This window comes from Coturnix japonica, chromosome 18, assembly GCF_001577835.2.
Source record: "Coturnix japonica isolate 7356 chromosome 18, Coturnix japonica 2.1, whole genome shotgun sequence".
Taxonomy (NCBI): domain Eukaryota; kingdom Metazoa; phylum Chordata; class Aves; order Galliformes; family Phasianidae; genus Coturnix; species Coturnix japonica.
Window position 1 is genome coordinate 3,807,496 of NC_029533.1, and position 27,755 is coordinate 3,835,250.

Consider the following 27,755-nt stretch of genomic DNA (forward strand, 5'->3'; position numbering starts at 1 on the left):
AATCATTGTTGCCAAGTAATGTAAAACCCAGACAGCCCTGGAAGGAAACACTTCCCTTTCCAGAGAGGTGTGCCAGCCATGTCCTGTCTGACCCCGGTCCTGTCACACAGAGAACCTGCAGAGCAGTTCTGGCTGCTAGAGCTTGTCTTCATGGTGCTGGATGGATGTGTTGCTTAGAAGTTACACTGCTAAGTGCTGGGGGCACCTGATGCTTTCTCTAATAAATGAGCAGAGGTTTGGACCCAGCTGAATTTTAACATCGGGGTTCCTCAGGTGTGGGTTATATTCCTTCCACACACTGAGCTGCCTTTGGGTTCTTTGCAGAAGTGCTTGACCAAGTTAGGTAGTAGTGAGTCTTGTAGGGAGCTTTAAAACAGGGCTACCTTCCTCCCTCTTCCTCTCACCTGGAAGCTTCACTGCTCTTCTCTGCCTTTCAATTTCCCAAAGCCTGTGCAAGGCAGATACGCCTCTTGTGCAGATGGGGGAAGCAGAAAGTGCAGGTGTTGTGTCTCAGCACCTTATCAGAAGGCCTTCAGCAGGGCAGGCTGCTGAATTCCTGCCCTGTGCTCTGCCTCGGGATGGAACTGCTTGCGGCAGCACCCAGGTGTGATGCTGTGTCCCAGCAGCACCTTCTGGTTTACATGGCAGCCTGTAGAGACCCCATGGGGTCTCTGGGGAGTATTTAGCTTCGGAACCACTTGGTTTGGATGGCTCTCAGTCTGTTCAGCATCATTTTTCTGCCCAGTTCAAACTGTCTGGGGCTCCCCAGGCACAAATCCCATGGCTGATCAGCTCACTAGCTGGAATTGTTCTGATGCTATCTCCTCTAGTCTGAATTCAACTCTGCTTCATCCCACACAGCCCTTCTGTTCCTTCTCAGCCTCCACTGCTGTGATTTCTTGACCTCAAACATTGAGATATGAATATCAGGTTGCAGGAGAACTTTCTGAAGCTGTTATTCCCACGTAAATTCAATATTTGCATGAATACTTGTCTGAATCCTGTCATGCAATCACTACTTTGACCTAAACTTAGGAGTCGTTTTCTTTCTATCCCATGGGAGAAGATGTTCCCATTCACTGAAGGTCTGTGCTTTCACCTCTCTGTCCCTTTGCAGCCACCACCAGCCCAGTGTGAGCACTCCAGACAGCAGACCTCACTGATGACCACCTTGCAACTGCAGAGAGCATAGAGAGCCTTAAAAACCTCTAAACCTGGGCAAGGTGTCCACGCATGGTGATGCACAACACTCAAGGTCCAGCAGGTGACCAAGGGCAGTTCTGCTGTGTGTGGGTGCAGCTCCTTCTGCAGAGCCAGCAGTAAATGCTGCTCAGTGCAGCACTCAGATTCCACACGCATAAACCAATAGCACTGGTTTGTATCCCTTGCGAAGCTGTATCCAACCCTCTTCTTGCATCTGATGTTTCAGTCAGTCTCCCAGGGGTGCTCTGAAACCACCTGACATCCGTAGCCATTAGAGATGGGAGGGAAGAAAGGGCTTACTGGAACTGCATCAAACAGGAGCCACGTCAGACAGTCCTGCCTGTGAGTGCTCACTACAAGGTCACGTACCCACAAGTTGTTTTTTTTTGCTTTATTTGATGCTTGCCAGATCGACTTGGGGATCATCATTAATATTTTACTGCAGAATGGACTCCTGCACAACATAAGTATGCGTTGTTACTGTATGGAGAGTTATTTTGTGTGCGTGCTGAGCTGATAATTTGGGAGCACAAGCGGCCACCTGGGCTCAGCAATTAATTAGTGCTCCTGCACCCCAGCCAGGAGTGTTACTGTTAAAATGGACAAAGCCTCCCCTTGAGCAGCCAGTTCTGTGGCTCACAGGTGTGCTGGGTTAGTTGGGAAAGGGAAAGAGACAGCTCAATTAGTGATGCTCTTAGGACTAGCACACAACCTGAGGTGCACTAAAACCTTCAGGAGGAATTGGTTGGATCCTGTGCCAGGCCTTGAGATACCTACATGAGAGTGAGTGAGGTGTTTTGCTGTGACTTTGTCATGAAGTTTTCTTTCATCTTTGCTGTGCAGCTCCAGCAGAGGCTTCTGCAGGGACCTGGCTGTAAGTGACTCTGTGAAGTTGCTTTTGTTTTGGCTAAAGTCCTGTGTTGAAGTTAAGTGGCACAAGCTTGCAGGGTGGTTTTTGGGACAAGGTCTTGCTTATGCCAGCTGTCCTCAGCTCCCTCCTCAGAGCAAAGACACTATTTTTACTGCTCAGCATCTGCGTTGGTGCTGGAAGATAACTGGCATTTGTGAAGCTCAGAACTTCATCTCTTGTGACTGTTTTAATTGCTTGTGGGATTTCAGGGGCTCAGAAGGCGTTAACACCTTCCTGAATGCTCCCTGGGAGGAACCTGCCTCGTTGTTTGTGCACTCCTTACCTCCCACCATCAGCATCAAACCAGTGCTCTGAGCTGAAGCTTCTCCACTTGCTTGGTAGGAGGATGCTAAGTGTGTCCTGGAACAAAAAAAAGCCTGCAGGGAGGCTTTGTGGTGGCACTGGGGCTTTTTTCCATGCACTTTCCATTTTCCCTTAACGGTGAGGTCATTGGGCTTGACGGAATGAAAGCAGCTCTTGATAGAAGGTGTCTCAGTGCTTACCTCCTGTATGGGAAAGGTAAAGGGAGCCCAGTGGGAGGGCTGAGGGCTGAGCAGGCAGAGGAGGGCCCAGGTGGAAACTGGAAACCAGGCAGGAATCTTCCATGTATGCTGGTGTAGGTGGAAGCTAGGATATGCTCCTTGTTGATGCATCTGGACTCTGGTATCAAATTGCCTTGGATATATGCTTGTACAGGGAAAAGATAGGTGGTGCTACGTTGGTTCTCTGCCCTTTGTGGTGTAGGCTTTGACTCCACTTTATGGAGAGAAAAGAGGTGAACAGCTGCAGCCCTGCTCCCCCTGACTGCATGGCATGTGTGCTGGGATCAGTGGGTAAGGTCTTAAAAATGAGCCATCTGTATCTTTATACACTGTGATTTCTTTTCTTTTTGGGAGTTGCAAAGCTCTTTTCCTATTCCTCAGCAGCTGATGCTGGAGCTCCTGGTGAGCGGATGGGCAGCACTGTTGCTGCTATGGGAGGTGAGGGCAGAGATGTGCAGGTCAGGAAAGGTGGGTGCTGTGTTTTGAAGCTTCCAGACAAGGAGCAATTGAATTCACAGCTCCGTTTGCATTTACAGCAGCATCCTTTCAAAGCCTATTGCTGGGCTGAGGAAGAGCTGGGCAGCTCTGCCCTCACTGTTAGGCAGCCTTCATTTTGTAGCATAAAATTGCAGTGGTGTGCCATGTGGTGCTGCACTCAGCACAGCTCCAACACAGTGATGCGTTCAGCTGCTGGAGGGAGAGTGCTGCTGAACCGGAGGGGATGGGAGCTGAAGGCTTCTAACAGCAGTTTGGAGCCCAAAGATGGGACTTGCATGCACATCACTCCTGTCTCCTGTCTGTGGCTGAGCATTCTGCTTAATGTGAAGTACACTGATGATAGAGCTGGAATTAGTTCCATCACAGCCGATTTAGGTTTCTTTACTTATTTTGGAAAGGATACAACAGCAGGAATAAAAGAATTTTGCATACGAATCACTTTTGTTTCAAGAAACAGCCCTGCTCCTCTGCTGATAAGGATACTTAGGAAGTAGCGTTTTTAATCTTCCAAGTGTTTCCTGGTGTTGATGTGGCAGTGCCTTGGCAAGGTGACAAACCTTCCCCACAGGTGACTCCAGGTAACACCTACATCATCAGTGCTGCTGGGCCCTGACCTTGCTTTGCTGGTGCTGTGGTCGTGCCTTCTCCATTTGGCCTTTTCTGAGCAGAGCTGTATGGGTGGTGGGAAAACCTTTGACGTTCCTCGGTGTAATTACAGACTGTGTCTATTGAGACAAATAATTCTCACTCCAAACTGTAATGCATGGCTTATTCCGAATGTGGAAAATGGAACGCTTGGAAACTGGTTGGCATTTTATATACCTTTCTATTGAGGGACTCAGGCTTGATTTGTTTCCTCAGATGTGTGAAGTGGTGGGTAACCTAGTGGCTTTGGAGTTAATTTAGGTATAAATGCTGTAAGGATTTTGCAGGGAAGCAATGCAGCCAGAAAGTGCTGGATCCACAGTGAAACTGTTGACTGCAGCTGTGCTGGTGCAGGCATAGAACCTGAGCAGCACAGATCAGAGGCACCTTTATACTTTCCTTACCCAGCTTCACTCCACAGCTGCACTAAACCATCCCCTGCCTTCCCTGCTGCTCAGAGGGGAGTTCTGCTCACTGCTGCACTGACTGTGCTGCCTTTCTGGCTGCTCCCCCAATATCTGGCTTTTCAGAAGTGCACAGGAAGCACTGCCCAATAGTTTTGCTCTGATCAGATTTCCAGCAGGGCCCAACGCTGCAGTCATCCCTTGGCTTTGCTCTTCGGACCGCTGTGGAAGATGGAAGTTGTTTTTCCCTGGAAGGTAGGATGCACATCCCATCCAAGTGAAGAGTTCTCATGGCTATTGCAAGAAATATTCGTGCTTCTGTTCAGCATTCGAGTCCAAGTTCCTTGAAACACTATTAGAATTGAGGCAAAATAGCCACGTTTTCTAAATTTAGAATTACTACACGGTTGTGTAACTGGCTGTAAATGAAGCAGCTCTTCAAAATGATTGTTCTGTCCTTAAGTCAAGCAGCTTCTGTCCAAAGCCTTTCTATCCTCGTGCCCCAGGATGCCTGCAGGGCTGAGCTGTGGAAATTCCCATGCAGAAGTACCATCTCCTCTTAGTGAATGGTCCACAGAGAGGAGATGGAAGCAGAAAAGCAGGGCTGGAGGGAGGGGGGGAATCTGTCCTCCTTGGAAAACTTCTGGGTTTAATGTTGTTGTTGTTGAAGTCTGCAGATGTGGATGATTCATTTGCTTTCCTGTCAGAGCAGGCTGAGCTGCATTGTGGTGTTCCAGAGCTTGGGAAGCTCTTCCTAATGAGGTGTGGTGGTATAGGATGTTTCCTCCTCGAGGTGTATTTAATGCAGCGTGGGAGCGATGAACATAAACCCCGTGTTATTCTGACCATGGAAGCTTTCTGAACTGCAACAAACCTCACAGGACGTTCCGGGCTGCTTCCCAGACTGTGCACAGACAGACTGCATGTTCCTGAAACATAAGAGAAGAGAACACCTTGCAGGATTACCCAGCAGTAAAAGTGACGCCGTGCAGGAAATACCAGAACCTGATACCTGGATTCCTGGATTTACAAAATAAAGAATCCTGAAGTTTCTGTTGAGCACAGCAGCTGATGCTTTTATCCCCTGCTGGTTCTGTATGTTCTCACTGTGCAAGTTGGACAGTAAGATTCAGTCACTGCCTGTCCCCCAGGCACATGGGGCTGTGCTGGCCTTTGCCACTCTTACATGGGGCTGAAAGCTTCTTCCTCTGTTGAGTTCTGTGTGCTGGTGGGGGTTGTTCTATTCCATGGCAGAGCTGTCTCTACTGCACTGGTCAGCTCAAGGACCTGGTTGGATGGCATTAAAGCTCCTCACCTGGGGCTGCTTTGATCCCAGTGTTAGATGAAAACTTAACACTTTCCATTTCGATCGCTGTGTGTTTCACAGGAGTGTTGTGCCCTCAGCTCTCACGTTCCTTGTTTTGGTCGGCATCTTAGAGCAAGGTTAATAATTTATAGGAAGTAAGCATCACAAGTATCGTTAATTGATGTGGTCACTGTAACGCGTACATAAAACCTTTAATTGGAGGAAGCTTTTTTTCTCCCCCCTGCCCCAGTGTTGACACTTGGAGATCTGCAACAAACCCAGCTTAGGTTCCTGGCTTCCTTACTCATGTTGTTGTGCCTGTGCTTTTTCTAGTCTCAGTAACCAGACTGTCATCTGTCACCATTGATTACCATTTGGAATCTATTTGCTCTCGTGCAATGATTAGAAGAAGCAAGAGCTGAGTTATGTCTTACAGTGACTGTGGCACGAGTGTCAGCATTGCACCAGTTCCATGTATTCTCCTCTTTAATTGCCATTCAGGTGGAAACACGCTTTATATTCACACCTAATGTCATCTCTCCCACGATGCTCCTTCAGCTCCTTTTGTTTTTGCCCCGTGCAGCTTTTCTTTTCAGATTACAGCCTCCTTTCTGATGAGCACATTGCAGCCCTGCAGACCTGTAGGGAAAATACTCTTATCTGAGAGCTCCCAGCGTTGCTGTGCTTGCTGCAAAGTGAGTCCCCACTGCAAGAACAGGTGGGTTTTTTACTTAGCGTGACTGGAAAGTGCTGGTGAGCCCTGTGTTGGGTTTGACAAGGTGTATTTAACCTCCTTGGCCATTGCCTATGGGGTGAGCTGCTCCACCCAGCCTGTTTCTGCAGTTACAGCTGTGTGCTTCGCTGCCTGCGGTGACTGACATGAGCCTGAACTTTCTCTCGCAGCGGTTTGAGTTTATCTTAATCTCTTCTAATCTGGCACTGAGAAGTGTTTGCTGTCAGAGGAATCCTCGAGGGACTGAAATGATGGCCTGGAGAGGTGGCAGGTTCTGCTTCACTGCAGGTGCTGCTTCTGAGCTTTGCTAAGGGTAAGCGTGGGATGGAGGCAACAAGCAGCAGGCAGAGCTCTTTGGAGCTGGGATCTTTGTGCTTGCTCCATTTGGGCTAGCAAGGCCTTTGGAGAAGACATTTGTGAAGCCTTTGAAGCCTGCTGTGCAGCTCAACATCTGCCTCCCCTTGCTGCTGTGAATATGATGATGTGAAGTGAGAGTCCGTTCCAGTTGTTTTGGAGAGCAAAGGAATCCATGCAGAGTGCAGTTTGTTCCCAGTTGTGTTGCTAACTTAGCCCCTTTCCAGTTCAGCACAGGGTGACAGCCTGTGGTCTGTACTGCTGGCAGTGCTTAAATGAAGGCTTGGAACAAAAGATCAAGGAGTAGGCACAGAGTGATGTCTGTAGCATCATTGTCCAACCTGCACATGCTATTGAGCATGGTAGGAAAGGCTTCTTGGGTTGTGGCTCAGCTGGTTCCTTCTATACTGTAAGATCAGGTTTGTTGCAGCTACAGCAGACTGATGGGTGACGCTGAGCTTTTTTTTTTAGGTCTTCCCACTAATGAATAGCACTGGTATGTGAACTAGGAGGGGGATGGAAGTGGAGAGGTTAGTGTTATCTGCATTCTGAAGAGTAAAACAAAGGATGTTTGTTGTGTTCCCGTGTGAAAATAAGGCCCCGGTAGGAGCACCACAAGGTTAGTGGTGTGTGTGCGTGTAGCTGGTACTGCTGCTTCTGGCTACACCTCGTCTAAACATTGCCTTGGAGTTTATATGAGGCACTTGTCATGGTCAGCCAGGCTGTGATTTGGCAAAGTGGCAAATCTACTTTAAGGACTGGGAAAAGGAAGAGCTTTTAATCACAAGTGACAACATGCAGCCTGTGATTGGAACCCAGGCCCTGAGCAATGGTGAAATCCCTCTGCTGACGCCTGCCTGGCTGCAAGGAGCTGTTATTGCAGCCGTGGGGGCTTCTTGGTGCTCTGTCCCAGCAGTTGTTGGGATGTCACACATTGCTGTGGATTGCTTTCCTCCCACCCACGCTGGTAACTTGTTTTTAGGAAGATGTGCTCTTTCGTTTCCCTACTTTTATACACGTTGGTGCTTTGTTAGATGAGCTAGGAAGGGCCTGCTTACAAATCTCAATATTCAAAGCCTGTGGTGCTTGTGAAGGTGCTCCCAAGTCGTGCTGTGCTTGTGACTGTCAAGGAGGAGCAGTGCTGACTCCTGCATGGTGCTGTAGCTGTGACACTGCAGTCACAACAAGGTTCCAGAATGTGGCCAGGGCAGGAGATGGCAGCACCAATGGACAACGTGTGCCACACCACCGTATAATGACCACTGTGCCTTCCCATCTTTGTGAGTGACCTGAAAACTAAGAGGAACTCCACATCTGGGGCTAAAACATGTATTTGCTTTCAGTGAAGGACACAGATCTGGTAAGGATTCAGCTTCAGGCTCTGTTTGAGGGTTGGAGATGTCAGTTTCCTCACCCAGGAAAGTAGTGTTTGCTGTTCTCTTGTGGGTTGAAAGTGCTGATCTCAGACAGGAGAACTGTATGGCTGTATGCTATTCAATCCATAGGCTGCTGGTTATTGCAGCACTGCAACAGAGACATCCGTCAGCACAACCCATGCAAAGGTGGGTCGTGAAAAACTGCCTTATCTGAAGGTGTGAACGTAGCAGTAAAGAGATGAGATCAGTTTACAGCAGCCCTTAAGGCTGTCACACAGATGTGTGCACCAACTCTGGGTGACAGAGCTGAACCCTCCATTTGGCCATTGCTGGGCAGTGGGTGCTCTCTGCATGAGGGGACCTCAGCTGAGGGCTCTTCCCTTGGGAGCCCACCTTGCAGCCATGGCTTTAGGGGAACCACAGTGTAGAAGGGCCTTGCTGCTCTCTCCCTGCCTTTTCTCACTCCTCTCAGTGTGCAGCCCTAATTACAGCCCTGGCAGCTTAGAGCTGGAGCTGTTGTCCTGTCCCAAAGCTGCCTGCCTTGGCCTTTCTCAAATCTGATTGCAGCTTCACCTTGCACAGCAAAGCAGCTAGCCGGGCTCCTTGGGCTCTATGCATCACTGCCATTAGGCTGTGGTTAGGCTGCAGCTTTGCCTACCCTGATCTGTACCTTGTGGCCTTCTGTGCTCTCTCCTGGAGCTCTCATGTGTTGTGTTGAATCTAGAGAGACACGAGGCTGTTTCATCCATCCCTGCTCAAGTGCTGGAGCTGAGCAGCCAGCATCCCCTCTGGAGATAGACCTCCCTGGAGCCGAAGAATGTAGGTCAAAGTTAAGTATGTAGAATGAAAAAGAGACCTCATTGTAAGGCAGCGTTTCACTTAGATAATCCAGTGAGCTCCCCACACTGATGGGAAACCTGTTCTTACATATACGCTGTTTTATATGACTCATTAAGCAAACCTAATTAAGCAGCAGCATCAGCTCTGCTACATACCATGGCACGTGGTCCTGAAGGCTGCAGGGCAGACACCCAGTGTGCCCTCTGTCCAAATCCATGTCCAAATCCAGGCATTCAGTGCCTGAGGCCATGGGTAACAGATGAAGGAGTGGAGGTGTGAGTTAAACACCTGATAGGATGAATGGAATTGTGCTGCATGGCAGTGTGAGCCCAGCGTGGAGCTACAGGGAGTAAGACATGAATCTGGACAGGTGAATTGAATGGGATGGAGGGCAGTGCTATGTGGGGAAGGCAATGCTTTCTGTATGCTGGGTACAGCTGTTGGAGGAGCATGGTGTGAAGTGTGTACCAATGCAAACCTGACACGGGTAAGGAATGGCTGTCAGCTGCCAGCATTGGGCTGGCTGTGTGTTATGCAGATGTTCACGCCTGAGGGCCTCTCGCTGTGGCTTTCTGCTGAATCAGGTGCTTTTTGTTTTAAGTTTCTAGTAAGAACAAAGCATGTCATTTCATATGCAAGGCCAGAAACCTTCCTTTTTACTGCCTTCTGTGTGTATGCTTGGCATACTTCTTAATCTTGACAGTATCTTGAGCAGAGCATTTACCTGCAGGTGAAATGCTTTGTTCTGACTTCTTATCCCCAATGTAATGATGCACAAGTTCCCTCCTGGCTTCCATGTTCCACCCCAGTGCCAGCTGCCCCAGAGGGGCTGATGGAGCTGCACACGTGTGTATGTGCAGCCTGCAAAGCTGGGTGATGCTTCTGGGCAAAGACACTGTAGATTCTATTCCTCATTAGGAATGACAGCGCTTACACAGCAGCCTAAGGCTCAGCTGCCTTCATGCCACGTGGCTCCTGGGTGCCCTGCAGTCTGCAGCCAGCTTTGCCCATCCTTGCAGGGCTCCCAGGGCTGCCCTCCCCATAGCATTCAAGCTGAGGTTGTCCAACCTGGGCTTTGGGATAAGGAGGGAGCAGAGCACCTCTGCAGCTGTCACAGCACAGCTTTCTAAATCATCTCGAGGGTGTTTTGCTATAGCATTTGCAAACTCCAACTGTGTTTATGGCTCAGTGTTTCATTGGGGTTGTGAAGGGCTGGAAGCCCTCTGTGATAACTGAAGTCATTAAAGCAAGGAGCACGTTGTGTGTATGGCCCATAACAGCCTGGTGTTAAAGCAGAACGCTCCCTTTCTCCCTGTATGTGTTCACAGCGATATATCCTCATAAAAAAGTCATTGTAGGAAGCAGACATCGAGTGAATTACAGTTCCAGGAAAGATGGGGCTCCCTGTCAAGGATAACTGACTTGGTTTAAGAAGGTGAAATGTATTTTGCAGACGGTGGCCATTGATTAGTTGTTCTCCAGACTGTTTTTATTGGGTGTGTAGATGCGAAGGCATCCAGATATACAGAGCATCCTCTTGGAGCCCTGCCGGGATGGGGATCAGTGCCTTTGGAACCGATGAGCTCCATCATTCCTCATCAGCACATTTCCCTCCTGGTGCTGACATCCCCAAGAGGCTGTTAGCACAGGTATGGAGTTCTGTGTCTTTCTGCTCTGAAAGGCAAACGCTTTTCTTGTTAAAGAAAGGGGGAAAAGCATAAACAACCTCTCTGTGTTTGGAGGCAGATCTGCTGACTCCAGGCAAACAGGCTATTACTGCCTATTGGTCATGCTGTCTGGAGTGAGCCCTTGTTCCTATAAGCAGAGCTGCTCACAGCTGGCGAGTTGCACCTGGGAGAGACCCCAGAGGTGGTGATGGTGCTTAAAAAGAACCTTGTCAGCTTGTCCCAAACCTCAGCCTGAGCAATGAGCAGAAGGAGGGCTGGGAAGGATGGAGGGGGAGAAAAGCACTTTAATCAGAGCTGTTGAGCCAAATGTGATGCATTCCGATGCTATCTGAGCATCCTTTGTAACCAGCTCTGCACTGAGATGTCTTACAGGTGCTTCCAGGTGGTGTTACCTGCTTAGTGTGTCTTTGGCATTGGTGGGAGGATAATTGTCTGCTGAGTTCTGTTAATAATCAACCCCCCTTGCTTTGCCTCTGTTAGTGAAGGGGCAGCAGAATGCTTTTAGTGCAGATCCCTACGAAGGGGCAGTGGCATTCTGCTTAGGGAGCCTGTCCTCTTGTTAAGAACATGAGGTTTGCTGCTTGGCCCAGAGGTGCCTTGTGGCTCTGGGAGACTATGGGCCCTTCTGGAGCCTAAGCTGGATCTGAATACCTTAGTCCTGCAAGCAGCTTGTTGATGTCCATGGCCTATACCCAGAGAACACCAGGCTGGCAAGGACTACTGCAGGTATAAAAGATTTTACTCATAAAACCCATATGCAGAGGGGGCCACTTAATTCACATTCAGCATGTTTAGAATGGAAATTCAATGGACTTTAATAGGGAAGAATAATAATAATCAGAAGGTTTTCTCAGTTATTGGAGGGAATGGGAGGTTGTTTGCTGTTGTATTACAGGGTGCACTGACAGTGAGTTCAGCCTGCTCTGCTTGGAAATGTTCGCATCTCCCATTCTGCAAGTGGTGGATTCCCTTCTTGAATAAAAAGCAGCGGAACAACATGTCAGTAGCAGAAACTCCATTGTGAAATCAGAGCTCCCAGAGCCCTCGTATGGATCCCGTAAGGTCTGTGCCTTTTTGTAACAGCCAATACAGCTCTTCTGTACAGGAGACATAACTGGAACTCCATCAGTGAATAGAAAATGCAGTTGAGGTTGGTTGGTTTTGTTTTTTGGTTGGTTTTTTTATTGGGCAATGATGCAATTGTGCTGCATTGTCCCAGCAGCATTCACACACACTCATCTGCAGTGTGAGCTGGGGGAGTGGCTTTGCTGTTTGTCAGGGATGAAAGCTGCACGGGGTGTCCGTGTTAGCACTGAATTTAGGGTGGGCTCTGTAGCATTCCAGACTGTGCATGAGCTGGTTGTAAAGGCTTTGAATTATTGAGGTTTTATTCATGATACCTGAATGCATCTGGCTCAGAAGGCATTGTTAGATAACAGAAAGCCATTGCAGAGCACTCACTGTGGCACGCAGCCACTGTTAGCTGCTGCACCCCCTGAGTCACTGCTTGCTCTGTGCTGGGGCACTGGGGGTGAGATGAGCCATGTGTGCCTGTCTATGGTTTGCTCCCATTGCAGGGCAGGAGAAATGGCTCAGCTCTGTGTGCTCTGAGCGTGCCATGACACAGCACTGCTGTGCTTGCAGCTCGAGCTGTTTATGCGTGGGTTTTCAGCATGGTTTTATCTGCTGCACTGTTTACTCCATAAAATAATTCAGTAAAATTGCCAGGGTTCCTTACCAACTAGATGAGAGTTTTTCAGGCAGCATTGCTGCTGCTGAGCCTTGCAATGCACAGGTCTGTGAATCATGTTAAGGCACCTTAAACTGTTCTTCCTTCCTTGCCTGTTGCCTCAAAGCTGTTTGCAGGTCTCACTGTCTCGGAATAATTGTGAACAATTAGAAGCTAATTGAAATGGCTGGTTTGCATTCACAGCAGCGGTGTATGAGCTAACCAGCTGGAAAGGAGGCACGGTGATTTTCTGTTGCTATGTCTCTGTCTCCCTCTTCTTGTTCCCTGGCAGCTTTTGCAATGCAGATATTTGCATTGGGCCAGCATTCAGCTCCCCATGTGCATTGATAACCAACTGCTGTGTGCCCCCCGTGCTGCCAGTGGTCATGATTCCTACAGCACACATGCAGCCCAGCAACAAAGAACCTGTTGCATGGTAACCACCATCTCCATCCTGAGGCAAGGAGTTGAAGACAGGTAAATCAGAGCTGCTAGGTGTTGTTCTTGTACAGGGAGGAGCACAGCTCCATCAGTATGGCTGCTGGGTTCCCTGGACTTGGGCTGCTGGCTGCAGTGTGCTCCTTGGTGTTGGGCAGTGCCCAGAGCAGCTTCTCCTTGGGGTGGGTCTCCCAGCAAGCAAGTGCATCTTGTTCTTTAAACCCATTTAGAGTCTAACTCTGGAGGGTCCTGCACAAAGACCAGCACCCATTGCTTAACCAGGCATCGCTCAGCAGGGTCAGCATGTCTGCACAGTGCAGTGCTGCCTTCCCATTGCAGGGCACTGCAGCTCCAGCCTGCTTCACAGGCTCTGGGGGAGGGACGAGTCCATCTGCAAGAAGTGTTGGCTGCTGTATAGGCAAAGTGCTGTCTGCTTCTAGCCAGCATCTCCTGTGTCTCTTAGCTGCAGTCTCAGCTGGGTTTTTTTCAGGTAACAGTGCCATCTGGTGCTGGATCCCTGCTCTTTATCAAGCTTTTCTCAGATTCCTAAGCAGAGGTGGTAGGAGAAGGGCTGCTTTTAATCAGCCATCTTACTGTGAAGCAGTGGGTGGGGGCTGTGGAGCATTGGGAGCAGGTTGGTGGGCTGCCTGGGCTGTGTTAGGGGCAGCTGCCCCAGAGGGTGGGTGTGGGAAGCAGGGCTGGCAGAGCTGGGTGCATTCTGTGTCTTTATGCTAAGCACCATTATTGTGCTATTCCTGGGTTCTCTTTCAGGGCTTTTGTAAAGCTTTTTGTCCTGGCTTCTCTACCCCTCCTTCAGCTCCCACTTGTGCTGTTTCCCATTGCCTCATCCCTTCTGTGATGGCTGACAGTGCTCTGCTTCTGCTGGCAGGACAGAGGTGTGGGGGTGACAAGCTGAAGGCGTTACTGCCCATTCCAAAGCCATTTTCTTTCCAAGCAAAGCAGAGGAGCGGTGTCTCTGTGCAGCTCAGGTCAATGCCCACCTGCTGCCCCTGTCCTCCCAGCCACTTCTGCCAGTGCCGTGCTCCCTCTGCTGGGAAATGCCTTCAGATTTCCTCCTGTCCCATCCACCAGCAGCCTGATAACCTTCCTGCCTTCTTATCTTCCTTCTCTTAGCTATTGCCCCGTTCTCAGCCTTCCATTTTGGATCCATGGGCTCATCAGGCCAGGGAACGTCTTGCAGTGATTTCCAAAATGTCGTGTACATCTGCAGAGCTACAGCAATGATGTTAGTGGTACAATAAATAGCACTTGACATTCTAGGAGGAGGGAAATCCAAGGAAAAGATTTATTTTTGCTGAGATATATTATGAAGCCAGATTCCTCTGCTCTGAGCACTGTGTTTACCCACGTTATAATTAAACCGAACTTTTGCTGCATCTGATGATTTACTCATATATATGTATATGTATTTTATTTCTTTTAGCCTAATTCCTGATGGAAAATGAAAGCAGAGCCCCTTGGTGTCTTGCTGCCCTAAGACCTGGAGGTGTTTGTTGGGAGTGAGAACGCATTGCTGTAAGCAAAGGGCCTGCAAGAAAGGCTTGTTACTTCCATGGCAGCGTGGGGCTGAGGCTGCTGCTGGCAGTAGGATCCCTATGGACCACCTGTAGGTGCTGCCTCCTGCTCTGAACACACGTGCTGGCTGCACAGTAAGATTAAACCCAAGGTTTGCTGGTGATGCTTAGAGTAGGGTGGGTGATGCATCCCACATGATGCTGGATGTCAAAGGGTTGGCACATTCGTGGTGCTGTGAGCAAGAGTTGTAATGGCAGCAGTCTGCAGGTAGTGCTGAGCAGTATTGGTGCCATCTTAGGTTCTGTGAAGTCCTTTAAAGCCTTTCTTTGAGATTTAGGGAGAAGTAACCACCACTCTGTCCTTCTGCCCCTGGAGTTAATCATCACCCTGACCTTGTGCAGAGCAGTGTTTGCACTGCCCAGAACAGCCTCACCAACACACTACTGTGCCCAGTGTAGGAAATGAAGGTCTTGTTTGCTGTCCTTTTTCTTTCCTTCCTTCCCCAGAGCAGCTCCTACCTGGAGCCTGCAGCCACTTCAACTCAGAGCAAACCAAGGCTCATCTTCAGCAGGATTCTCTTTCTGCCTTCTTTCTTCCCTTCTCCTGCTTTCTAGACAGCTCACGTGCTGCAGAATACGATCAGTGTAATAGAAACGTCTTTCAAGAGAGGTGAACTCTGTTATGCAGAGCATGTTTTTCTAAGAGTAGCGTTGATGCTGAAATTCTCTTTAAACCATCTCAGCTTCAGATCTTTGGGATCTTTGAAACTCTGAACCTTTGTCATCTCAGTCCATGCTGCATTTGGACAGCTGACTTGTTGTTTTGGATACCTCGTTTGGGTTTAAATAAGCAGCTTGTGTTGATTGCTGTGCTGCTGTTGTAGCAGGGTGCAGTCAGAGTTTAAAATAAAGTAGAAATAAGGACTGAAAGCAATAGTGATGTGTTAATGAGGAGACCTTGGGAGGGTGATGGATCTGAAAGGTGTTTTTTTCCTATTGCCCTTTCTTCTGCTGAGGGAGCTGACTGTCCCTATCACAGGACAGGCTTTATAAAATTGCAAGTAATGCTTTCTCTGTCTTTATTTGCAAATTCAGCAGGACTGAGTGGAGATGGCTTAAGTGAGAACAGTTACACAAGCTGGATGAGGTGGAGAAACAGCCAAGAAGGAGCCGCAGGTCTGTGCTGGTCAGGGCCTGGAAACCAGGCTGCTGCTGTGCTGCTCCCCTGCTCTGCTTTGCTCATGGGGAAGCACTTCCATGCTGCACAGAGCCCATGTAGCTGCTGCTGGGTCACTGCTCATCCATCACATGGCAGCACAGCCAGCCACAGAGGCTTCACGTGCAGCAGTTGTGCATTACTATCTGTTAGTTATAAGCAGTTATCAAAAGGGAGGGTGGGTGTCTGCTGCTTTTTCTTCTCCATACTTGTGTGTTTATTCCCATAGTTCTTGTTGTAGGGGATTAAACCTTTGTCTAGCATAGGAGCTGGGACTGTGTTGGAGATAGGGGCTGTGGGATCACACCAGCACCTTTCCCAGGTTTGATTTTTTGCTGGACAAACATTGCAGCTGTCAGAGACAGCAGTGACACACTGTGAACTCAGTTTAACTTGCTGTTGGCGAGAGCTGTGCTGGATCAGGTGTCATCCTCACAGCCAGGCTGAGCTGGGCAGTGTTGGGAGCTGAGCACAAGTACCAAAGTTGCACTGCTATGGCTCACCCAGATGGAACCTGTGCTCCCAAACCTTTGTGCTTCTGTATATTGACGGCACAGAGTTGTGACATGGTCAGCCTTGGGCTGAGGTGGATCACGGTGCTGGGAGGTCCTGGCCATCCTGGTGCCCACACTGTGCTGGGAGGTCCTCAGCACGGCTTGGTCTGCGTGGTGTGTGGAGAAGTGAAGCCCTCTGAACATGGTAAGGAGCCCCTGAGCTGCGGGCTGGTGTGTGTGATAGCAGCAGGCAGTGTCTGTGGGTAAGGCGTGCTGATTGCTGATGTAAGAAATCATTGGGCTGAACAAAAGCTTAATGATGTAATGCTCTATCTCCCAGTTTCAGGGTACAGCAGCTGCCCAGCTTCCCATCAAGTGAGAGTATTCAGCTGAGAGTGGGAACATGATTATGTTGGTGCTGGTTCCCTAAGCAAAAACCCAGATGCTTTGTACCACTCCCATGCAGAACGGAGTATGACCAGAGCTGGTGGAGCAGTTCAGGTGTTCCTGCTTTGGTGGTGTTGTGCCCCTGAACTTGGACCCTGCTTCAGTGCTGAGTATCAGGGGTCAGCAGTTGAGTGCCAGGACCATTGTGCCTCTTGGAGCTGCTTTGTATTCAGGAACAGCAGCTCTGGTGTGCTCCAGTTGGGTTTGTTTTGTGCTTTTAATGGTCTTTGCATTATACCAGACCTGCAAAGTATTTATTTCTGGCCTGGTGTTCTGCCTACTGCTTGACTTACTTATCCTAGCAACTGAGGCAGGTGGGTCTGGTGCACAGAGTTGAAAATAGTCATGCTGCCTTTGCAAATAGAGCCATCAGAGAGCAGGTTAAGTGTGGTCCCCTGCAGAGAGAGCTCGATGCTTTGCTTTCGGAACAAAATGCATGGTTGCATCCTTCAGGTGCGGGTGGCTGGGAAGGAAATGCTCGTACAGCTTCCCTGATTGACCTGGGATGCCTAATGTACAAATATTGCTCATGCCAGGCAGCGTCAGCTTGGCTAATTCAAGTGTTGTTCAATATAGTATGAAGCAGAACGGCTCAGTGGTGGGTGATGAGTTGGTTTAATCTGGCATTGCCCTAATGCGTGTTGAAATGAAGCTGTCATCACATACCAGCTTTGCATTAAGTGAACTCTGCAGTTAAAACCCTCAAACTGCTGCTCACAGGTGTGTAGTTACCGGCATGTGACTGTGGTTCTGGATGTGAAGGGCTCTCTGTACAGTACTTCAACAAATAATATTAGAAAGCATGATAAAAATGGATCTCTATCTATGCCCTGGTGGGCTGTGGGAGGCTATGAATGCTTCCCCATGCTGGAAGTGGGCTGTGAGAGGCCTCAGGTTTCCTTCCTTGCTGCAGCTGAGACTCAGGAGCTGCCCTAAAAGCCTCACTGGCTGCATTGCTTCCTGCCTTACTGAAACAGCACCATCAAGAAGGCAATAAATACTCAGGTGCTTCGCTTTGATTCCGGATCCTGCCCTGAGGTTATAGATTTATGTCTTAATTTTGCTGTGCAGGCTGTAAGCCACGGTGTGGGCTTGGATGAGATGCTGACAAAGCACAGTAGGTTTGGGGATCAAGCAGCAAAGTGATGCACACAGCAGGAGCAGGGAGTCGAATGCTGGATGTGAGATATGAGGGAGGCTCTGTCCCTGATACACAGCTCATGTGGTGCTTCCTGAAATGCATGGTATGTAGTTAATGTGTTTGTAGGGCTCAGATTGGTGCAAATATGCTCCTGAGCACTGAAATGCAGATGAGAAGTGGCCCTGTTCTGCAGGGGGAAATCTTAACCAAGCAGCCTTGTGTCCTCCCCATTAGTATGCTGAGGGCATTATCCCTCATACAGCATTTTTGTCATGCATTAGATGGGAATTGGGTTTTGCTGTTTTAAGCCTATTAATAACACTTAATGAAGCGGCGCGCTAGCAGACTTCAGATGAGTGAAGCAGCTTGCTGAAGGGTCACTGCTGGGAGGACATGGACAGGTTAACTGGCCAGGAATTGCTGGGTCCATCCAGTGCTATCTCCCCTACCAGCAATGTATGGGAGCGTTGGAAGCCTCTTCAGTCCAGGATGAGATGCTGTGCATTTGTTTGCTATGTTAAGTGCCAATGCTAAGTCCACTCTCTCTCTTTTTCTCTTCCCCTTTAGCTGAAGCTTGAAGATCGCTCTGTGGTCCCTCGAGATGTGGTCAGACATATGAGCTCCAGTGTAAGTGCTCTTTTTCTTGTCCCTGTTTGATCGTAACACTGCTGCATGGATTTCTCAGTCTTGCCAAATTGCCTGAATGGAACTGAACAATACTGATTTGAGTGTGTTCTATTTTTAGTGTGTCTAATAGAACTAGCAGCATCCCTTGAAAATGAGATACCGATAAGGCTGCTTCGCTGCTGTTGTGTATCTGCAAAGGTCTCCTTAGTGCAGGCAGCCTGGCACTGTCAGCTCATGAGACAAACCTGCCCATCCAGGTGTCCTTTCAGTTTCAAGTCAAGCTGCTCTGAGATGTGGGGAGTGCAGAGACCTGCAGCAAATCCCAGCATTGCTGAAGCAAGACACGCACCAAAGCATCTGACACAGCTAGGTTGGCAGAAAACAAGCTGGCTCTTAATCAGCAGCCTCTAATCGTTACCTTGATGCATTCCTATTTAAGCCCTAGTCATTGTATGCTAGCTTTACAGTATTTGTGCACATCTGAGTGATGGAGATTTGTTTCCTTGTAGGGCATACTGGGTGCACTGTCCCAGTATTGATCATCCGATGAGATGGGATCCCTCAGGAGCTTAGCTGGGCTGGCAGCTCGGTGCTGCTGCTCACAGTTAACCTATAGCCCTGAGCCATATGGGCTGCCAGGTGGATGCTCGCATCTTCTCTTGACTTGCTCCCAGCAGTGTGGCTGCCCATGTGGTGCTGAAACAAACAGGCACTGGTTGCTGTGGTTGCACCACATGGGGAGCTGTGTGCGTGGTGAAGGCCATCCTCTGACCTGGCTGTGTTTGAAGTAAAGCCTTGTTTTAAGAGGGAAAAAAAAGGCAACCCAGTCCTTTTGCACAGGATGTTCCAGAGAGAAGAAAAAGGTAGGAAAAAAAACAAAACAACTTGAAGGATTAACTTGAGAAATGCTGAAACAAAGCATTTCCTTAAGAAATCCAATCCTTGTTTGAAGTGGAAATTTGGACTCAACATATCTGAGTAAAACTTGCAGCTCTGTGAAAACATTTCAATCCAAAACAAGGAGCTGCTGTCAGATGGAAATATCAGCTGCTCACAGTGCTGTACCTGGCACAGCTGGACCCTGCTGTGTATCCTCCTGCTCAAGGCAGGGTGTTTTCTGTGTCCTGCCTCTCACTTGTCTGTTTCTCATGCTTTTTACCATCCCGAAAGCTTAAAGTCACTTTGAGCTTTTCTCTTGTTGGCAAATGAGGATACGCTGCTTTTGTTTGCCATTTCCATACTCTTTGGAGCACAGATGGGCTTCTCTAGCTTGCACAGTGTTGGTAGGTACACTGGTGTGTCCCAGCAGGCGTCCAACACACTCTTATTTTCAGTTTGCATGTTTAGATGTTGGCTTTTACTTGACCATTTGTGCTAGTGGCTGATAGAGTCATATTATTGATAGGATGGTCTATTCAAAAGCGTGGTGTATCTGAAGATGCCCCGCACTTCACCTTGATCTGAAGTATATATTAAATATCAGTAGTAAATAAAGCAATGAACCCCTTCTGTCCCAGAGAAAAATGTTAGATGTATTGCAAACAGTCACTACCACGTTTACAATAGGAGAGCTGTGGGTGTCAGCCTGCCCCACACCGCTTGGCCTGGCAGTGCACAGTGAGGAACTTGCTCTGTATGCACTGAGCTCCCAAGGCTTGTTTGTAACCTTGGGTAGGAAGGACTCGAAATCCTCTGTTCCTCAAGAGAGGAGCTGACTCCAATTCAGTGCTTCTCGTCTAGCACTGAGCACGAGGAAGGAATGCCTAATGCATGAAATGAGGTCATTTTCTCTGATTGCGATCGGGCTCCCATGAGTCTAATCCAGATGGATGCAGAATGGTGGCAGACTCCATTTTTTCCAGGTGATGCTTGAGGGGAAAAGATATAGGGCTGCAATCTGTCAGGCAACCAGATTTGTTGCTTTGGAGGTTTCTGGGTGCTGCTGCCCCTTTAAATTGAGCGGTGGTGGGGGGAGATCTCCTTGTTAGAAGGGAGTATTGAGGGAATGAGTCGGATGGTAGATATGTGGTGTGGGGTCTTGCAGCTTGCTGAGCTGCTGTGCTCTCAGATGGGAGTCTGATGGGTCAGGGGATGAAACTCCTTTTGCTTTGGGACCGCATTGCTGAGCGCTGCTGCAGCCTCGCAGTGATTCAGCAGAACTTCCCTGCCCGCAGCACTGCCTCTGTGGTGCAGGGTGATGCTTCATGTGACAGCGAGGTAAATAAACCCAGAACAGCAGCTCAGCAGCAGATGAGAGAGGAGAGCCAGCATCCAGTGCTCCTGTTGCTTCTCAGTCCACTGTTGCTTGTAAGTCTGTTCTCACTCAAGAACTTGGCAACTGGAAGGGGGCGTGAGCTGAACTAAACCCTCTGCTCAATCCCATGACCAGGTGGCACCCAGCTGCCTGACTCAGGTGTGGTTCTGGCACAGCCTGCTTGGGTCTGCAGAGGTGCAGAGCCCACCATTGCTGTCTTCATTGCCTTGGGAGCTGTACCCTGCAGGACACAGGCTGCTGTGATGCCAGGAAGGAGACTGCAGCATGCAAGGTGGAAATGCAGCCAACCTGGGCTGAGCAATCAGGCCAGGAGCAATTCTGGGCTGCAGGGTGTCTTGGCTTCCAACAGGAGGTGGGGTGGGATGAGCTGAGCCTTCCAAAAGGGCCGCCCAGGGCTCTGGGTGAAAGCCTTGAATAAATATTTGCTGTGACCAAGAGTACAGCATGCTTATAAGTGGACCGAGCAAACAAATCCACCTCTCACCAAGAGTAAGCCCTTCCAGTGTTGTGCTCAAGTCCTGTTGGTGCAGTGACCTTTGTGTTTGAGATAAGGACAGCCTTGAAGTTGCTGATAGGAGGGCATTTGTCACACTGTCCCTCAGTCCCACTTTTATGGTGGACTGTGGGCTTTAATAAATAAAAGTATGGATTGTCCCAGCTGTCAGGGGCCAGGGCAGCTGCAGTGTCTGACAGTGTTTGGGTTAACAGCCTGCCCCCTTGCAGGCTTCTGCCATATGTGTAAGCAGTGTACGTATTGCCAAACGATCCCCAGAAGGCTCCTGACAGCATGTGGTGTTTTCTTTGGGACAAAAAGGATTAAAACTTTGCTTAAAAAGTGGCAGAGTCAATGACAGCCACCACATAATTGAATCAGCTGTAAATTATCTGGTGTGAAACCTTGACATCAGAAAGGTGCCAGCTTTTTTTTAGTATGGCAGCAGGTGAAGCCCATTTATAACATCCTGCACTAACAGGCTTTACGTGAGAAGTAATAGATTGCTGTGCACAGATTATGCACAGAGCGTGTACATTTATGTGCAGGGCCTCCTGTTGGTTCTAAACCCTTCTCTTTTGTGTTTCCAGGACAGCCAATGTGGGACTGTAATTGATGTCAATATAGAGTGTGCTGTGAAGCTGGTAGGAACCAACTGCATCCTGTACCCAGTCAACAGCAAAGACCTGCAACATATCTGGGTGAGAACACAGCCAAAACAAACAGTGGAGCCAGGGTTTTGGTGATGGGAGAAGTGCTGCTGTGTTCCAAGCAACTTGTGCAAAGGAAGCATCTGTGCAAGATGTATCTGCAGCTTAGTTTTATTCTATAGCATCTCTCTGGGAGAAGGTGGAGCATCTCCTCTCCTCCCCATCTGTTCTGTGTTTCTGAGCACATTACTGAGCTCAGGCTGACTTAGAAGGCAAGGCTGTTACTAAATTGTGAGAGCTTCTGATTTGCTCACCAGTTCAAAGTGGAAGGGCTGATGTTTATAAAGCTTGTTTCCTGTTTTCTTCACAGCCCTTCATGTATGGTGACTATATAGCCTACGACTGCTGGCTGGGCAAGGTGTATGATCTGAAGAACCAAGTCATCCTTAAGCTTTCCAATGGAGCCAGGTACTTCCTTCTGTCGAATGCCCCCTAGCTTTCATGATCATAATCTGTTATAGGAGAGCTAGATGCAGGCTGAGCTTCTCATTCATCTGCTCTTGTTAAGTCATCTGCTGCTTTATCCTCAGATATAGAGTAGAAATACATCTTTATCAACGTCACTGATTACCCTCTGGAAATGTGTTATCTGAGGGATGTTATTTTTGTCAGTCCCAGCAGATCAGCCCTCCAGAACTAAAATAAGTTGGTTTTTAAAACTGCACTTCTGCCCTGGAAGAAATGGTTGTTTTGACATATCATGAATCGCAGACTTAGTAGGAGAACGTGCCTCCTCTGACAGGCAGCGAGGGAGGATTCTTACCTTAAAGCACCTGCAGAAATACAGGAGCTTGCTGTGAACGATGAAAAAGCAGCCCAAGATTGAACTTAAGTCGCTACGTTCAGCACTGCTCCATCTTGTGTCATTTACAACAGTATTAGGAATGTTTTTAAGGAAGATATAATCTAAAGCCACACTTCTTGAGGGAGATTTAACCAGAAGCATTGCAAGAGATTTCTTCTTACCTCAACATGTTGTTCTGCAGAGCCAGTAAATGATTTGAATTTGATCCTTGCGCGTGTCAGACAGGAATGTGTCAATTGAAGCCCTCTGAACTCAGTGCTGTTACTGAGGTCTGTGTGGTCTTAGTGATGCAGAGGAAGGAAGGAGGCAGCGGAGGGCTGGGAGGCACCAGGCATGGCAGCTGGGAAACAGCCCATCTGTCGTGTAAATTGGATGGTAATGATTTAAAACAAATAGGGGGAAAAAACAGCTTTGCATTCAGCTTTTTTCTAAGATAAGTGAGTGTTTCAAGAGCTATAAAAGACGACTGGTGGATGCTTCTGTGGTTTTCTTGACTGTTGGAGCTTTTGCTTAACCCAAACTGGAAGGTTCTTAAACATCTGTTAAACTGGGAGTGAGAAATAGCTGCACTTCTCTATCTGCACCACCTGCAGTTACTGGTGAAGCTTAAAACCTTTCTGTTAGCAGCTCACACGTAGCTGTGTCAAATGAGGTAACTGTTTTTGAAATCTTTATAATGACTCATTTGAAATCCCACCAGAACTTAGTCTGGATATAAAGCTATTACTGAAGCAAGCGTACCCAAACTGCCTTTAGTTTCCTGTGCCAGTGTGGATAAGCAATGAGACCTCTGCAGCAGACAAATCTTGACCAGTACCTCACATATTACTTCATTTTCTTGTCTTTTACTTGCTGAATGGAGCCTTTGAATACCAGGCAGTGTTTTTTTTACTACTTGTCTGTAGCCAATTCTGTTCTGGACCATAAAGGCTCAGCAATACGCATATGGACAGACCCACTCAGGCAGCAGCAGTTAATCTGGTGCTGTTTGGCTCTGGAAATGTGACCGTGTCTCTTGTCTGCTCTCCAGGTGTTCTATGAGCACAGAAGATGGAGCCAAGCTGTATGACGTCTGTCCTCACGTCAGTGACTCGGTGAGCTGCTGGTTCTCCTGAGAGCCTGTTTGATCAACTTCAACTCGTAAGGTTTTTGCATAGGAGGGAGAGGGGGAAGGCAAAACCACAGTTATTTATAGATGCTGAAAGTGAAGTGATGCGTTACAGCTGAAAAACACTTGGCTGGATCTTCTCTTAAGTAAGGTGTAACAAGATGTAGCTTAAAGGTATCCCTGCCTATAGCAGAGGGATTGAAACTGGGTGATCTTAAAGGTCCCTTCCAACCCAAACCGTTCTCGGATTACTAACAAGTAGTAGCAAATACTACACTTAGTCTGTCCCTCTGTGTGTTCTGCGAATAAGTTGTATGATACTCAGTCAGATGGCTGATGTCAAAGAGGTTCACTGCTTGATACATCTGTATGTGCTTGAAAAGGCTCTTGCTCCATTTAATACTTCCAAAATGTAAAGCTTTCTTCTGGAAAAGGGCACATTGTGTAAAAGATGTTCTGGTAGAAGCACGTTTCTAGATGGTGTAGAATACTTTCTTGCTGTTGTTGTCTGTTGCATTCTCTGAATGGAGAGCTGCCATCGTGCTGGAGTTTTCCATATCGTGGTGGGGAAGGTTCTGCTGGCATTTCAGCTGTGTGCTGATGGAATCTCAACTTCCTCACCTTCCAAAGCAGACAGCAGCTTGCTTCTCCTTCCAAATGGCATCAGCAGGGCCTCGCTGCGTTCCCAGCGGCTTTATATTGAGTTGGCTGAGAGAATGGCGTGTAATTCATAAAAACTAAAACGCAGCCAGCCTTTATCCTTCCCAGCCTTCATAGCAAAGATCTCAAACTGCATTTCTGTTCCTCTGTTTCATGAGGAGCAAATGGGATATAATTGTAATGTGATGCGCTGCCGTGGTTGTCTTGTTCTGCACAGAAAGGTGTGGTCTGTTGCTAGACTTTCTTTGGTATTTTAGTCTCTGCTATTTTGGGTTGCACAGCATTATTGCACTCGCTAAATCCGCATTGAAGCAGCATCCAAATTCTGGGCACTGATTTTGAGATCTTTTTTTGAGCCAGGCTGCCTTCAGAACACATGGAGTCCTATAGAGGCTCATGGTTTTGTCTTAAACTTGAATTACCTCCAGTGTTTCCCTTGATCCCGTGCTCAGAATTGCTGTTAAGTGCACACCTGGCCTGGATCTCATTGCTCTGCTCTTATCCTTTCTGACAAATTACAAGACTTGCTACATTTTTGTGCTCTGTATTCAATCTACTCTAAACTGTTCTGTCCGCCCCCACATCCTGAATCTTGGCTCATCAAATCGCACTGAATATCAGTGGAAAAGACTTCTAGGAAATAATTGTTTTCTTTACAGCCCTGTTATGTTTGCATAGGATTGTTGTGTTGACTAATCCACCCAAGGCAGGAAGATCACTTTCAAAGTTAGTCTGACAGATGGAGGAGTGAAGGCAGGAATCCCCTGGCTGGCTGATAGCTACAGGAGCTTGAACTGGAGCATGGAAAAGAGCTCAGGTGTCTCTGTCCAGGACTGTGGCCTCTGTGGCTGCCTTGTTACTGAGAACATAGGTGTGAAATCCATATCTTTTGTTTCTTGCAAAAATACCTTTGCTTCTCCCCTACTGAGTCATAATCCTGTATGAATGTGTGATAGAACAGGTTGCTATAGAAACTGCTGGGTTGGCTTCAGGAATGAGACTTAAGAGATGGGCAACTTGCTAGTGAGACTTTTTCCTTTAAATTAGTCTTGCTGATCACGAACAAGGGAAGAGAAAAGCTGCAATCATAAAACTTCTGTCCTTTATGCTGTTTTTTCTCCCTTTCCCTCGCAGGGTCTCTTCTTTGACGATTCATATGGCTTTTATCCTGGGCAAGTCCTCATTGGGCCTTCTAAAGTCTTCTCCAGCGTGCAGTGGCTCTCGGGTGTGAAGCCTGTTCTGAGCACAAAAAGCAAGTTCCGAGTGGTGGTGGAAGAGGTAAGAACTGCCAAGCTGACACAGGGCCACTTTCTGCACGGAGTCTGCACAGAGCATCTCCCTGGCTGACAGCTTGGAGCAGAGTCAGCTTGCCATGGTAACCTCCCCAAGAGCAAATGCACTGTGGTTCTGTTCTGAAGTGACAAATTTCTCACTGTGGGCTGACAGGACTTTTGAGCATGGTTTGGCTTTTCCTCCCAAGGGTCCCTGCTGGCCCCTTGTAAGGTGACCATGTGCCAGTACGCTCAGAGGCTTGTAGGGCTGATCGTTAGGGTAGTGGAAGCACTTCATCCATTGAAAGTTAATGTTGCGTGCTATCCAGAAAGGGAGAAATGTTGCTGACTCCTTGCTGAAAGAGGGGGCGCTTCCAACTCCTTTAGTGTGTCTTTGTGACATTGAACTGCTGAGTTGTATGAACTATAGCTTCCTTCCAAAGCCAGATGCCATCTTCCTTGAAATTAAAAGCTGTAGGATCACACAGGGTTGCCCACAGCCAGGCTATGGAGATGCTTAAGTGGTTCTGGATATAAGGAAACTACACTTTGCCACCTTAAATGACAAAAGCAGATTTGCTGCTTTTTTTTACTTAAATTTTCAGATCCAAGACACAGATTTGGGGAAGCTGAAAAATGAAACCCCTTTCTCTTTGCGTTGCAGGTACAGGTGGTAGAACTGAAGGTTACTTGGATCACTAAAAGCTTTTGTCCTGGAGGTACTGACAGTGTGAGTCCTCCACCATCAATAATCAGCCAGGAGAACCTGTCTAGGTGAGAGCAGTTGAAAACCTTTTGCACTGTCAGGGTCTGCACGAAGGTGGGTGACGTGCCTGCAGCTGGTTGGACACAGGGCTGCTTCTTTTTTCCCCTCTCCTTGTTTATACACCTATATTCCAAAACTTCAAAAGAGTGAAGGAATAACCACAAATCCTAGTGTCCCACCATCCTCTCCAAATGCTTTCCAGTCAACAAGTGCATACCCTTGTCCTTCTGTTTGTGCCTGAAATAGGCTTCACCTGTTAACTGTGTGTGCAGTAAAACAAGGTGTCCTGCTCTGGGCCCACACTGGTGCTTAGGGAGCATCTGGTGCCCTCTGCAGGCTGCAGCTGCAAAAATAGGCTGGATAGAATTCGGAAAGAAAAGCCAGATGAGTTACAGTGCAACACAGCATAGTCCTGCCTGGAGCTCATAGGGAAGCTGAAGGAGAGGAGCTCTCAGATGGCATCCAAAAAGCACTGCCCACTTGAAATGCATCTTGGCAGCTGTCTCTGGGAAGGAGAATCAGAGGGAGAGGAGTTACTGGTGTTCCACCCAATCCCTTTGTGTCCCTAGGCAGTCCTTTGTGAGACTTCCCACTCCTCCTTTGCAGCTGTGTGCCAGGGAAGGCTCGGTGTGATGTTAACTTCTACCACCCCAGAAATGCTGTTGTCATGAGGACATGCCAGCCTTCACAGAATCACAGAATGACCCGGGTTGGAAGGGACCTCAAGGATCATGTAGTTCCAACCCCCCTGCCTGGCAGGGTCACCAAACATACACCTTTACTAGATCAGGTTGCCCAGGGCCCCGTCCAACCTGGTCTTGAACACCTCCAAGGACGGGGCATCCACAACCTCCCTGGGCAGCCTGTTCCAGGACCTAACCACTCTTCTAGTAAAGAACTTCCCCCTAACATCCAACCTAAATCTTCCCTCTTTTAACTTAAAACCATTTCCCCGTGTCCTGCTATTATCAGCCCTTTCGAAGAGTTTACTCCCCTCCTGGGAATAAGTTCCCTTCAGGTATTGAAAGGCTGCAATGAGGTCACCCCGCAACCTTCTCTTCTCCAGGCTGAACAAACCCAACTCCCTCAGCCTGTCCTCATAGGGGAGGTGCTCCAGCCCCCTCATCATCTTTCTGTCCCTCCTCTGGACCCTTTCCAAAATCTCCATATCTTTTTTGTACTGAGGGCTCCACACCTGGACACAGTACTCCAGATGGGGCCTCACAAGAGCCGAGTAGAGAGGGATGATCACCTCCCTATCCCTGCTGACCACCTTGTGAAGGCCCTGGTTGCAGTTAGGTTCTATTATTGCTTTTTCACTTTGCTCATGGCTCTCCTTTCATTCTTCCAGGGTAAAGCGTCTGGGGTGCTTTGACCATGCCCAGAGGCAGCTTGGAGAAAGGTGCCTCTATGTGTTCCCAGATAAAGTGGAACCTGCAAAAATCACCTGTGAATGCCCTGAGAGGAACTGTGTCCTGGGTGAAGGATCGGTTGCCAAAAAGGTGAACTTGGGGAGGGTAAAGGGAGGGAAGTGTGTCTTC

The 27,755-nt window shown here is 48.3% G+C and overlaps 1 protein-coding gene across 2 annotated transcripts in view; it reads left to right on the top strand.

The window, feature by feature from the left end:
- The window catches only part of UBE2O (ubiquitin conjugating enzyme E2 O), a 45,734-nt gene that overhangs the window by 2,540 nt on the left and 15,439 nt on the right, over window positions 1-27,755 (top strand). Inside the window, exons 1-8 of one of the 2 annotated variants that reach the window (XM_015879779.2) lie at window positions 7,778-7,955; window positions 18,067-18,126; window positions 21,485-21,595; window positions 21,915-22,012; window positions 23,440-23,503; window positions 25,312-25,455; window positions 26,113-26,222; window positions 27,566-27,716. In XM_015879779.2, coding sequence (XP_015735265.1) covers window positions 7,923-7,955; window positions 18,067-18,126; window positions 21,485-21,595; window positions 21,915-22,012; window positions 23,440-23,503; window positions 25,312-25,455; window positions 26,113-26,222; window positions 27,566-27,716 — 771 coding nt within the window. In that variant the 5' untranslated portion in view covers window positions 7,778-7,922. Of the gene's footprint in view, window positions 1-7,777; window positions 7,956-18,066; window positions 18,127-21,484; window positions 21,596-21,914; window positions 22,013-23,439; window positions 23,504-25,311; window positions 25,456-26,112; window positions 26,223-27,565; window positions 27,717-27,755 lie in introns of those variants that run through there. The other variant, XM_015879778.2, reaches the window with a different exon arrangement.